The sequence below is a fragment of the Chanos chanos genome, chromosome 13 (genome assembly GCF_902362185.1).
Source record: "Chanos chanos chromosome 13, fChaCha1.1, whole genome shotgun sequence".
In the NCBI taxonomy this organism is placed as follows: domain Eukaryota; kingdom Metazoa; phylum Chordata; class Actinopteri; order Gonorynchiformes; family Chanidae; genus Chanos; species Chanos chanos.
Window position 1 is genome coordinate 11,074,271 of NC_044507.1, and position 13,746 is coordinate 11,088,016.

The 13,746-nt window shown below is 40.7% G+C and overlaps 2 protein-coding genes across 2 annotated transcripts; both read left to right on the forward strand.

The window, feature by feature from the left end:
- Nucleotides 1-2,555: 2,555 nt before the first annotated feature.
- Nucleotides 2,556-3,722, forward strand: LOC115825980 (inward rectifier potassium channel 16-like). The gene has a single exon (XM_030789664.1). The coding sequence runs from the start codon at nt 2,556-2,558 to the stop codon at nt 3,720-3,722; it is 1,167 nt and encodes a 388-aa protein (XP_030645524.1).
- A 3,259-nt stretch (nt 3,723-6,981) lies between these two features.
- Nucleotides 6,982-8,310, forward strand: kcnj2b (potassium inwardly rectifying channel subfamily J member 2b). Its single transcript, XM_030789981.1, has one exon. It carries the CDS (start codon nt 6,982-6,984, stop codon nt 8,308-8,310), a length of 1,329 nt encoding a protein of 442 aa, XP_030645841.1.
- The last annotated feature ends 5,436 nt before the right edge of the window (nt 8,311-13,746 follow it).

Genomic DNA, 13,746 nt, shown 5'->3' on the forward strand with positions numbered 1-13,746 from the left:
AAACAAAACATACAAATAAAAAGAAACATATTTTGCTTTAAATTTAAAGTTAAAATTCAATTCCAACCTAGTTTTCAAACTCAAACTGTTTAAAAAAAAATCTTGAACCAGTTTGTTCGGACGTCCTTGTTAGCGGTTTCTGAAGAATACCAGTTATTGTTAGGCACGAGTGTGTCTGAAAATAACTTTTTATGATTCTCTTGAACAGTGTGAAAACCTTCAGGGTTACTGATTTACAGCTAAGGAAACGTTTAGAGAGGCCAACATTTGTGAAAGTGGTCACAGGACAATAATTCACCTTTATGAGGTGGATCGTTAAATTTCCTTCGCATACAGGACATTGTTTTACAAACCGATAATTTAATGAAATTTAAAAAGGAAGCAAAGCACACTGAGGTCTGAAGTCGGTGGATAACATACACATTTAGACCTATTTGAGTTATCTGATAGACAATACACATCACTAGTTTTCCATTAAATGTGCCAAAGTTAGGTAAAACAGCTAAGTTACTTCCATACAATGAAGTACATAACTCAGTGTCTACATTTGAAAAAAAAAAACATCCTGCCTTCTCATGTGCAGTGAAACTACTTTGTTCTACAACTAACTTTATATCAAAGTGAAGCAAAGTTCAGTCTGTAAATTTATTGCATGTTTACACATGCAGTCTAAGGTCTAGACACAAGAAACATTTTCATGTGATTAAGATTTGCTAATGTGGCAGCTAATAAGTGAGTCTTCCTTAATAAGCCTGGCTTGAGTTTCGGACAGAGGTGCAGAACAAAGGCCTTTATCTTGACTCCTTCCTTCATGATAATCTTTACTCCAGTCCATTTGTGACAGCAACATCCCCCAATGAAAAGATAAATTCACACTAAATAACTCTTAAACACTGCATAGGTAACTGTTGAAACATAATTTGTGGTAAAAAAAAAAAAAAAATATGTTAATCAATATTCTTTGGATCAAAAAAATCAAGCTGTCAAGATTGATGGGCGCATTGCTTCTTTGTGCTGTCGTTCCTTCTCAAACCAAAGGACAGTAAAATTCAAATCAGCAGATAAACTCTCAGTTAGGTTATCTAACCGTCTACTAATGAAACATTTCCTGAACTGATTTCCCAAATCTCCAAGTCTGAACCCTGGGTTAATGTATTCAGACATCAATGCAGACTGGAGTTTTCTGGAATAGTCTACGTTCAATCCAAATACCAGCACAGCCACACACTGGCAGGAAATATTGGTTGCTAAGAGATAGTGTATCGTGAATGTACAGTAAATATCTCCTCTTTCCAGGAAGCAGAAAAAGATAATGAGGGTGACGGAAAGTAAGGAATAAAATTGGGAGAAAACAACCAAGAGTTTGGACGTAAAAGTCAGAGCACATGTCAATGCTAGAAAGTTTCCTCAAATCCTCTTGCCTTTCAAGTATTTCCAAATCAAACACCAAACTTGCAGTAATCGGATTAATACATTTGGTATTTATTATTCATCGTCTGATAATGTGAATCACCTGGTGTTTCCTTCACTGTTTCTCCAACTTATCATTAATCAGTGCCTTTGTATCGTGATAATTTTACCTTTTTTTCAGAGAAGAAATATCTATCTTTGAGGTAGGGGTTGCGTCAATGTGACTCATAGTACTTGCTATTTAGTCTCAAAATAGTGTAAACCTGTGCCAAATTGCCATGGCAATTCTGGTAAATGATTGTCTGTGAAGCTGGCCTTGTCTGAAGACAGTTGTTTTACGTGCTTTAGTATTGCTTCAATGATGGCAGTTTAGGTCATTCCAGTGAAGGGTGGTGTGATGTCCTTGGGCAGTAAGTGACCTTTATGACTTTTTAAATATGCTGGTCTCACACCATTACACACATACAAGCTCACACAAAAATCCATTTGCGGTTCATTTATTCTCATTTTCAGCAGGTGACCAATAATACACTTTAATGTCATTCATAGATGACTTAGTGGTGGCCTTGGCCACTGGGCCTAAACTCTAGTTAATATTTGTCATTTGCAGTAGCATTGTCGTGTCCTGTGTGCTTTAGTGGGAGCAGTGTACCTATGTCAATGACAGCTTCATCGACACTGTCTTAACCTCTAAAATCTCCAGTCTGCTGAACTTTTCAGTGCCAGATGATCAATGCTATACACTTTTTATAAATCCACACTTTTTTCAGGAGTGCAGATCCAGCTGTGGTCCAACTAATTGCATGTCTATTAGTATATAAACTTCATAAACGTCTATTAATTGTGACTAAAGCGTTGGTACAGTCATTGTATTTGCCTCTGTATAATGTGTGCAAAAGTCAGTGTTGTTTTCTGCTGTGATGCAGCAATATGTAATTACTCAGAAATTTTGGCCTGCGCTCTTATGCTGTATTTCTTCTCATTTTTGACAAGCAGTTTAACTTGGGTCTGTCGGATCAGACTTGCCAGTAATGAATTCATTAGTGAAGAAGCTACAAACTGTTTTTTTTTTTATCCATCTGTTATAGGGACTGTAAGGGATCAAGCACAAAGAGAGGACGACACTGCCACACTGGGAGGGCAAAATGAGTCCAAGAGGTGAAGAGCCATCCATTGTTAACACATATGAGACTTCAGCTCCTGTGGTGCTGAGGCAGAAGCAGAGGAAAAAGCAGCGGTACATTCAGAAAGACGGCCACTGCACGGCGACCCTGCGGCAAAGCTCTGGAAAGTGGAGCCATTACCTCCAGGACATTTTCACTACGCTGGTAGAGATCCGATGGAGGGTGATGTTTCTGTTCTTCTCACTCTCCTACATCACGTCCTGGCTCTTCTTTGGACTCATCTATTGGCTGATCGCGTTCGTCAACGGGGACTCCACCAATCCAGACACTGAGCTGTGTATTGCAAACATGCGCGAATTTACGGCCGCGTTCCTTTTCTCCATGGAAACCCAGAGGACCATCGGCTATGGGTACCGCTTCATGACGGAGAAGTGCATGGCAGCTATCGTGGTAGTGACGATTCAAGACCTCATGAGCTGCTTCATGAACACCTTCATCATCGGTGTCGTCGTGGCAAAGATGTCGTCGGCACGGAAAAGAGCTCAGACCGTGGGATTCAGCAACTGCGCGGTCGTCAACCTTCGTGATGGGGAATTCTGTCTGTGCTGGCGTATTGGAGATTTTCGGGGAAACCATATGCTGGAGGGCACTACATCGGCACAGCTGATCCGCCATACCCAGCTGCCCTCAGGAGCTGTGTCTGTCACTTACCAGGACCTGGAGATCCAGAACAAGGATGTGACACTGGTCACTCCTGCCTTGATAATCCATAAACTGGACTCTGACAGTCCACTATACAGCTTAAGTCCAAGGGACCTCCGAGAGGCTGACTTTGAGCTGGTGGTCACTTTCACCTACACAGACGACTCCAGGGGAATTCTTCACCAAAACCGCAGCTCCTACACGCCGGATGAGATCCGATGGGCTCAGCGTTTCCAGAGCATGCTGAAGGAAGGCCAGAGACATTATCATGTGGACTACGCCCTTTTTCATCAGACATGCTGGGTCCGAACACCCATGGTTAGTGCTGAGGAGCGAGACAGAACCAGTGTGAGAGCAGAGCCTGACAAGCCTCTAATGCCTTTCTCACAACACCTTTCCAAACGCCATGTTAACAGACAGGTCAATGGCAAATCCGACACCAACAAAGATGCTTACCGAGAGGCTTACCGAGAGGCTTGGCTATGATGGAGCGCCTAAACAGACAAAGCAGCCGCATAGCTAAATGAACAACTATACTGCCAATGTATATAAAAAGACATTTTTTTTTTTACTTTTTTTTTCGGTAATCATCATTATGAACAAAAGTTTCCTTTCACTTCTTCTGAAAGCAAACTGACTTTAAATCTGTCAATGGAAAAATTCATGAAATCACCCTACGTCACTGATACTGTATGTGAACATTCATAAATAAAATTGTTATTCATGGTCAGCGGTTTTGGTGAATAAATTAATCATCTTTTTAATAAATATATTAGAAAAGAATAATTGTTCATTGGATAATCAGTTTTGACTATTTTCTTTCACTGAACTTAGACATGCCATACAACTTGCGCATGTCTGCTATCAAATTGGGCTAGACAACAAATTACGAAAGCTTCTGCAGTTCCATTATACTTTTTTGCGTTACTATTTAGTTTATAAACTATTGTTCTATAAACATGCAAGAGACATTGGCTTCAGAGCACAAAGAGATAACTTCCTTTCAATCACCGTTACGCTTGCAGCTGGCGGGATGAGATCAGAGACGGGGCGGGGATACAAGCACATGCGTTTAAAAGAAACTTTCAGCTGGTTGAAGTATCTTCTCTAGTGAGCGCTGAGACGATGATGGGAGCCCGTTTAATTTGCACTCGTATTCATGTTAAACACAGTCACCGGATAGACATTAAACCTAGGTGTGGATTTTCTAGCAGAGAATTGCTTGTAGACTGGGAATGTATTAGAAGAGCATGGTGAAGATTTCTGTTTCCCTTGACGCCCAACAGGTAAGCTTGAGTGGTAGTTCCGAGGATAAAAGACATTCCCGCTTCGTGCTATAAATTCAATGACGCGTATTATTTATTGCGGAACTAAAGCGAGTTATTCATTGACTCAGAAGGCGCGACTTCGACTTCTGCACATTCTGTTTGTGTCAACTGGACAGATTTAACCGCTCCGTTCTTAGCAAAAGAAAACACGAGTATTATTATTATTATTATTATTATTATTATTATTATTATTATCATCACACTTAATTTAGCAAACAGATACGTTTACGAATGGAAATGATCTTTGTTCTGAGCATTATACGAAGACGAACGAGTTTTATTTCAGGAAGGCAGAGGTCAGTTAGGACACTTGTACAAGCTCATGATGTGTTTTTTCACTGATTTTGAACCCCGCCGACTTTAGATCAGCATGCACTTCAGTACCACCGGTGATTCTATGAAGCATGAACCAGGAATACAGACGCCCTCCTCTAATTCTTGAATGCATCAGCCTCGCGCGATGTAGGTTCCTCGGTGCCTCAGTCTACAAAGATGCATAGACAGTCTCAGTGCACTAATGACGGTTATATGTGTAGTGTCAGGACTTAAATTTGCTTTCTTAGATTTCCTTTAACCCTTGAAGTTAAATTAGCACTTCTTAAAATTTCCTAATGCTTAAAGTGGCATTCAGAACAATTAATACATTAATATATTGATGTAGTAAAACTCACGAGGAGTAGATCATACTGTCCTGTGTAGATATCTCTGTCACCAATGCGGCCGTTTTGAACCAGACAGGCGCTGGATATCGGACAGAAAAGCTATCGATCTCTCCAGCGAATAATATTGTGTTGGTTTATGTAACAATTTTCCATCTATCGCCGCATTTCCATCTGCCGCTGCATTGTGGCCTAATTGCACCCGAGCAAACCAAACAAACGTAGATTTCTGCTGTACCTCCTCTCATTATCAGAAAGCACACATCCTGCAGATTCGTAGATATGATAAACTGAGAGCAGGACTGAGTGCGATTCAGTGCAATAAACTGTAAAACACGTTCCTTTGAAACGACGGTCGGAACAAGAGAGCGATGATAACTTGGTAATGGAGACTTTATATGTGTACTTGCTTGATTTAATGCTAAACTCACTAAATGCCACGCCAAGTGTTAATCACCCACAACAAAAAATAGTCTCGTGACTCGTTGCTATCCACACTCTTCACTCAAGCAAAAGTTTACTGAAGTTGGCGCCTTCATTTTGAGTAGTTCATTGACAAATGGATGTTCTGCGGATATCTTTCATCGACAGTCATCATATACATATAGACGCCATTTGAAAAAAAAATGCTGTCAAAACATGACATAACAGTTCATACTGATGATTAACACACATTGAACAAAGAATACATGAGCATCGCTGGTATTACAAAAGTCACTCCTCTTGTAGTTGACGGGTTCATTTTCAGCCGAGGTATTGGGCCTATTCAGATTTTTCTCCTCACTATGAGATCCTTATAATCTGCAAGGTCCTACTTTCTTCAATACACTGGACCACTGAAGAGTTACATGTGTAAGAACAACATATATTCGATATTTATACATTATAATAATGCATTAAAATAGTTATAATATTTATAATAGGTTATTTGGTAAGTATCTTTGCTGCTATCAGGCGTTGCTCTCAAAATTCCCATAACGGTCAGTTTCACCTCAGAGAAATGAACATTAAGGTTAATCTGTTGTCCAGAAACTATCAAGACTGATTCTGTATCTTTTTTTCTGTGAGATATTTACAGTTAGCATTGGTTTATTGGCATGGAGCTGGTTGTGAAAGTTGGAAAGTTTTGTGGCAAGTGGTGGAAGTTAATAAAGCTTTACGTGCCAGTCAGTGTAGTGCTCTCTAATTTAACTGTCTGTGCCACTTAACTGCTTATAACACTGAGTTATTGTTTCCTTCAAACAAAACAATTTAGCACCAGTGGTTATGTGACTTGTTGTTTCTACTGAAATGTGTGGATATTTAACCACTGGCCAAATGCCAATTGTGGCTACACACTTGGCTTTGAGTTAATGTGCAAGCAGCTCTTTTTGTGTGCAGGATGCATTATTTAAAATGCAGGTAATCAAACACCCCTCATTTCCTTCAGTGAGTTTGACATGGCTTTTCTCTCTGTGTCATTTCCACAGCCCGCTCCACTGATGAGGTGTAAAGCTCTGTTGTTAGAGGACTGAACGGCCGTAAAGACGCCCCTCCACCTTCTAGGTGGCGCTCTGCTACAGCCCCTCTCCCACCCGCTCGAGGCCCTGTCCTTGCCCCCCCCCCCCCCCCCCCTTCCCTTCCTCGGGATCTGGTTCCTGCTGATTTCTTGTGTGGTTTGGTCACTGTGAGAGTACAAAACTGTTTCTCCAACGCTTCTTCCAGAAACTCAGACTGTTTTCTAAAGCAGACGTGGCCCAGCCTGCCCAAGGGGAAGCAATGGGGAGTGTTCGCACCCATCGCTACAGCATCGTGTCCTCGGAAGAGGACGGAATGAAGCTGGCCACCATCGCCACGCCTAACGGCTACGGCAACGGAAACGCCGGGGGCAGATCGCACTCGCAGCAGACGACCAGGTTTGTCAACAAGGACGGGCACTGTAACGTGCAGTTTGTCAACATGAGCGAGAAGGGCCAGCGTTACCTAGCCGATATCTTCACCACATGCGTGGATATCCGCTGGCGCTGGATGCTGGTGATCTTTTGTCTCTCCTTCCTCCTTTCCTGGCTCTTCTTTGGCTTTGTCTTCTGGTTGGTGGCCCTGTCAAACGGCGACCTCGAGAGGGGGGAGCAAATGTGTGTCTCGAATGTGGACAGCTTCACGGCAGCGTTCCTCTTCTCAGTAGAGACGCAGACCACCATCGGCTACGGCTACCGCTACGTGACCGAGGACTGCCCCGTCGCCGTCTTCATGGTGGTCTTCCAGAGCATCGTGGGCTGTATCATCGATGCGTTCATCATCGGAGCAGTCATGGCCAAGATGGCCAAGCCCAAGAAGAGGAATGAAACTTTGGTTTTCAGCCACTATGCCACCATTGCTATGAGGGATGGCAAGCTGTGTCTGATGTGGCGGGTGGGGAACCTCCGTAAGAGTCACCTGGTGGAGGCCCACGTCCGGGCGCAGCTTCTCAAATCTCGTACCACGGCCGAGGGAGAGTTCATCCCTCTGGACCAAATGGACATTGACGTGGGCTTTGACACGGGAATTGACCGCATCTTCCTTGTCTCACCCATCACCATCGTCCATGAGATCGACGAGGACAGCCCTTTCTATGACATGAGCAAACAGGAGCTGGAGAGCTCAGAGTTTGAGATTGTGGTTATCCTGGAGGGCATGGTTGAAGCAACGGCAATGACCACCCAGTGCCGCAGCTCTTACCTGGCCAGTGAGATCCTCTGGGGTCACCGGTTTGAGCCGGTTTTGTTTGAGGAGAAAAATCACTACAAAGTGGACTACTCACGATTCGACAACACTTATGAGGTACCCAGCACCCCTCAGTGCAGTGCCAGGGACCTGGCAGAGAAGAAATACATTGTGTCCACCTCAAACTCATTCTGTTATGAGAACGAGGTGGCCCTCATGGACAAGGAGGACACAGAGGATGATGATGATGAAGATGATGAAGATGAAGGCAAAGTTGACATGAACCTTGTGGATGAGAGTGCGGTACTAGAGGACACAAATACAGATGCAGTCTCAGATGCTGTATCCAATCAGGACACAGTACCACTAGAACCCAGACCTCTGAGGAGAGAGTCCGAAATATGACTGGCAGGATGATATAGATTGTGAACAGTGAGTGTGTTTGAGTCTTACTGAGGATGACTTATTACTACTGTAATATGTTAGAAAATATATACAAAGTCACTCTCCTAGCTGTACTCAATGCAGACAGAGTAGACTGGCACACCCCGGATGCGACATGATTTGTTTTCAGTTTTGTGAGGGCTGATGTAATTTCACAGTGGAGAAGAAACAACTCTTCTCCCTCTCTCTCTCTCTCTCTCTCTCTCTCTCTCTCTCTCTCTCTCTCTCACTCACTATCTATCTATCTATCTATCTATCTATCTATCTATCTATCTATCTATCTATCTATCACACTCTCACTCAATAATGAAAGGATGAAAGTGAGATGGATTGAGTAATGTTTCTCTATATGTCTTTGTCATTGTCTTCCACTAGATTGAAATTCAGATGAGGATTTGCTGCAGTTCAGTTTACTACAATAGAAAAACATTAAATAGGTTTAATAGTTCAGAATTAGAGTGCTTCTTAATCAAATCACACTGTTTATGGGAAAATGGTGCTGGCACCATTTGTCAATGTCGACATACCAAATATTTATTTGTCACTATGGTGGTTTAATTGAATTAGGCTCAGAGTATTTTCATGGCAGGAAAAATCCCTTCTGATTCAGCATTATTATGAGTCATCAGTGAGAGTTTCCTTTCCTTTCTTGCCCAATAATAAAGTAGTTATGATTTTACACAGATGTAGACCGAGAGGTGCGCCAACCTTTGTAGTCATGTTGTATCTGATACTTATTCACACTGATATGGATAGATTTAGTTTTTGAAAAGTTCTTGGTCTGTGAATGTCCTCACTCTGTTTCACACAGCCAGTTTTATTCAAGGCTGGGTTTTGACCAAATCTCTTTTTTTTTCCCAGGGAACTGGCTTAACTGCAGTAGTGAAGCATTCTACATGATGGGAAAAGAGCAGAAAAGACTTACTTAGATACAGTAGAGATGTATAGTTTTGCATAAAGTGTACATTAAGTTACTCAATCCATCTTACCCTCCATCTAAGCGTCTTTGTTCAATGTCAGGCTTGTCTAAGTCATCTTAAAGGCAGTCTGTAGAGAGAGAAACAAAGAGAAATAGAGAGAGACAGACAGAAAGAGAGAGAGAGAGAGAGAGAGAGAGAGATTTAGCATCTGCCTTATTCACTGAGGGGTAGATATATGTTCATTGGACATTAAAACAATCTCAGCAGTGCAGAGGTATTTAGGACAAGCTGTTCCGTTCACTGCATCAGGCCTGCTTTTGATGTGCAATACAGTCCAAGACTAGACGTATTTTTAAAACAACCTCCATAGGAGTCAAACAGGGGAGTTTGAAATGACAGAGCAAATGAATGTTGTTTATTAAGTGCTGCTAAGTTACATATTGCTTAGAAATTTGAAAATAGAAAATGTTAGATGAGAAGAATTAGGAGCCAAAATGTATTATGTGTCTCTTTAAAAAAAAAAAAAATCTATTTTTAAGTGTGAACAGATTTAAAAAAAAAAAAAGAAAAAAGATGTGATGTTAGCTGCATATTAACCGAAACCAAATATGGTGCACTTTCTTCCCATGAGAATATTTTACCCCGGATAGATATTTATGTTAGAGACTATTTTCTTACATGAAGCCAAATGTGACACCAACCTTAAGTATCAGCTGTTAAAATAGTAAGTACTGTTTCAACAACCCTGACATGTCTTTCCACAGCCTTAAAGAACTTTCCTCGCTGTAGAATTTGTATGAATTTGTGTCTGTGTTCATTGTGCTGACTGATATTTCACATAACAGTATTCTGACACAATGGCAATATGGAGCTAACTGTCAATTTCATATTTGTCTATTTAATTATTACTGGTCTTGTGACAACAGAATACATCAAGATGTGAATCTGATCTGGATGGGTCTGTCTTGTTTCAAACAGTCTCTGCTGAATAGTGAGAGACTAAATCTAAATATGGCTGAAGTTTTAGAAGCCAAAAAGCACTTGAACATCAAGACCTCATGGGCAGGGGTTTTCGTGTGGCAGGGTTTTGGGCACTAGCTGTCAACACGATAAATTTCTTTCCTCGGTCAAAAGAAAAAAGAAAAAAAAATTCTGAGCAGCATATTAGGCCCTTCTCTGCATATTACCCAGCATCCATTTGGGGTTTTTATTTTTTATCAGTCTTCCTGTTACCCACATGCCCATGGCTGTACAGACTTTGTTTTTTTTAAACAAACAACAACACATAAAAAAAAAAACAACTCACTTTGTGAGCCTCACTATAATGTAATCAACATGTTGCTGTTGTTGTCTATATTATGTTTTATTTTGTTTTGTTTTTTCTCTTTCTCTTTTTTCCAATAAAACAGAAATTTTCATAAAGACTGAGAAACTGAGTGTGAATGTTCAAGTAAATTTAACCTTACTGTGTAAACATTAAGACTAATGGTCCTTGTATTGTGAAGTACTGTTCCGTCTTTATAGGTAAACAAAAGTGTCATTATTTGATATGTAAAATATGCCAGTTTTGGCTGAAACCGCTGGTTTGAGATAACAGTTATGAAACTGAGAAGGAAAAAATGGACAAAGTCATCTTTTGGCCAGTTCATTTTGTGAGACCAAGCTGCTGACTGCTGAAAATATTTTTTATTGTTAAAATAATGAAATAGAAAGAGAGAGAGACAGAGAGAGAGATTTAATTATGGTCGAAATAACGGTTCAGTGATTGTTCGCATTAGGTTTGTGGTCAGACTAATTAGCGCGGGACAGATGGAATGTGTCTTTGACATGAAGGACGTGTTTGGCATATGGTTATGTGAGGTCCGCATCGTGGCCCACATTTCAAACCTCCTGTTTGTGGAACAGCACGCCGACATCCACTGTAATTTCAATCACTGACCTCTACTCAGTAACCCACTAAAAACTTTTTTTTCTTTTTTTTTTTCAGCGCTCAAGGAGACCACGCTATATCTGTCCATTCCCCTAGATACTGAACTCAAAGACAACCAAGTACTTTGATGAAGTGAAATTATGGGGGGAAAAAAATAGGTCTGTGGAGTTTAGGTTTGGGGTTTTATGGCCATAAATAGTTCAGTGTGACGCTGTTAAAAATATAAAATTAGGTTGATAAAAATACAGAATGCAGCCTTATTTTGCACCGTACAAGGACTGGACCTCTGGCTGATCTGAGGGGGTTTTAAGCACTTGCATGGAAAATAATGTTAGATCTTTTAAACTCTTATTTTGATTATATCAAGCTAAAGAACAGAAAAATAATGGCAAAATTAAGGGGAAATATTGATATTATTTAACAACAAAAAAAAAAGCTCTCTGACATGTTCACATTTTTTTTTTACATCGTAGTTTATTTAGTTTTAGTGTGTCACAGAAAGACGCTTTCAGTATATTACAACACAAACGCACGTACAGTTCTTTGGTCTGTGGACAGAATAATTACCCAGATAAACATAGTTTTTTTTTAACATATTCTCTTGGCCTCATTTACTTTGAGTGAATGTTACTGCTAAGCTTTCGCCTCATGACGTATTTGTCGTAGAAGCAGTGGGAGGAACTTTGACCCGTTCGACCAATCAGAATTCAACTACCGTGTTTTGAGACTCGCTGCTTAGTTGTTGGCTTTTGCTCCACTGAACATCATCTTCACAGAAGACAGTTTTAGAAGGAATGTATGTATTATTTGTGTCTTTCAGACAGACCCTGAGGAAATGTGAAACCTCTTTGCTACCATTCTTTCCCTTGAGACCAGTGGCAAGTCTGGATTACATAACCATTAGTGATTTTTATGGGTGGACCTCTATTCAGCAATGCAGTTATTGGAGGTTAACAATGATGCCGCAATGGAAAGAAAAAGGCCTTGTGAAAACAGTAGGGCTTTGGTGTTGTTTTTGCTGCTTGTTTGTTTGTTTTCAGGAGTGCTCCCATTGTATACACAGTATGATGAAATAGCATCGTGCAGAAATGCCTTGAAGATTTATGCAACACAGCAAATGTGATTAAAGCAGCGATGGATCTCTGCCCCTGTAGAGAGTCAGTATAAACACAGAGAATCAATCAGATAGCAGGTTCAATGAGTGGCTTTGATTTAGTTCTACTTATAGCTTGGCAAAAGCCTTAGGGTTTTTTCCACATTAGCCAATCAAACGTCCTCGCAGTGAAAGTTTCTCTGGTGTTCCGGACTTGACACATACACGTACGTACACACACACACACACACACACACACACACACACACACACACCATTGCTCTGAGTGAAAATCCATAGGAATTTACAGCAGCACGTTCTGGTGGAAATGATGAAATTTGAATGTTTTCTAAAATACAATTCTTATGACAACAGTTAATGGCACTAATTTGTTGTGATATCTCCAAAAAAAAGGTCATTATTTTATTACTTTCAGCATGACAGTATAACTGTAATTAGCTTTCACTGAACTAGGCAAATCCAATCTTCCTTTAAATTATTATCCCTGTCAAAACAAGTTAATCAAGTTATTTCAGTGCAACAGAATTCATAAGATGCAAATTCAAAATGACTGAATATAATTATAATTATAAACTGCATATATCGCATGTAATTTGATTTAGCTAGCAAGCTATTTATATATTATCTCATGTGATCAAAATCGTTGACTAGGTTCTGCCATAGGTACTGCAGACTTTTGCTTGATAAAATTAATTAGTTTGTGAATTCATAGCTTAACATTAACTCGCTGGTTTTTACTAAGGACTTTAGGGGAATTCAGTTTCTCACGAGTAACACACTGGTGAACACGCTGTTACTGTGACCAAATAAGCACAGAGCTCGTTGAATATGTCTGTGTCTGTATAAGAGAGAAAGAGAGAGAGAAGAGAGAGAGAGAGAGAGAGAGAGAGAGAGAGAGAGAGTGCTGACTGGGACTCAAAGCCTGTGTTTCTCTGTGTGCGTGCGTGCGTGCGTGTGTGTGTGTGTGTGTGTGTGTGTGTGTGTGTGAATAGGAGGATGGCTTGAAGCCTATGGTTCTGGGTGAGTCCCAGTTTGTTCTGGCAGATTGAGGCCACAGGTTTGGATTCTGCTCCTCTTTCAGTGTGAAAGTGAGATGCTGACCTGGAGATTCAGAACTCACTGGGGCCCAGTTACTGGAGCTTATCTCTGAAAACCTCGCTGATCTCATTTTCACCACTGAACACAGGCTGAGCAGGGAGTTTTAAAGGCAGGTTACATACTCAAGGTCATTCAAGTACCCTAAGACAGATTGTACTCTCTTCGATAGATAGATAGATAGATAGATAGATAGATAGATAGATAGATAGATAGATAGATAGATAGATAGAGCAGGTCATATGCCAGGAAGTCATAGCTTTGGTCTCATTTGCTGTGTCATTTATACTTCCTGTCCTCTGTCCACTTTCACTCTGTCCAGCTGTCCTCACCAGACA

Bases quoted from the DNA above. Each gene is read 5' to 3' on its own strand.
- LOC115825980 (XM_030789664.1), top strand. From the start codon at position 2,556: ATGAGTCCAAGAGGTGAAGAGCCATCCATTGTTAACACATATGAGACT.
- kcnj2b (XM_030789981.1), top strand. From the start codon at position 6,982: ATGGGGAGTGTTCGCACCCATCGCTACAGCATCGTGTCCTCGGAAGAG.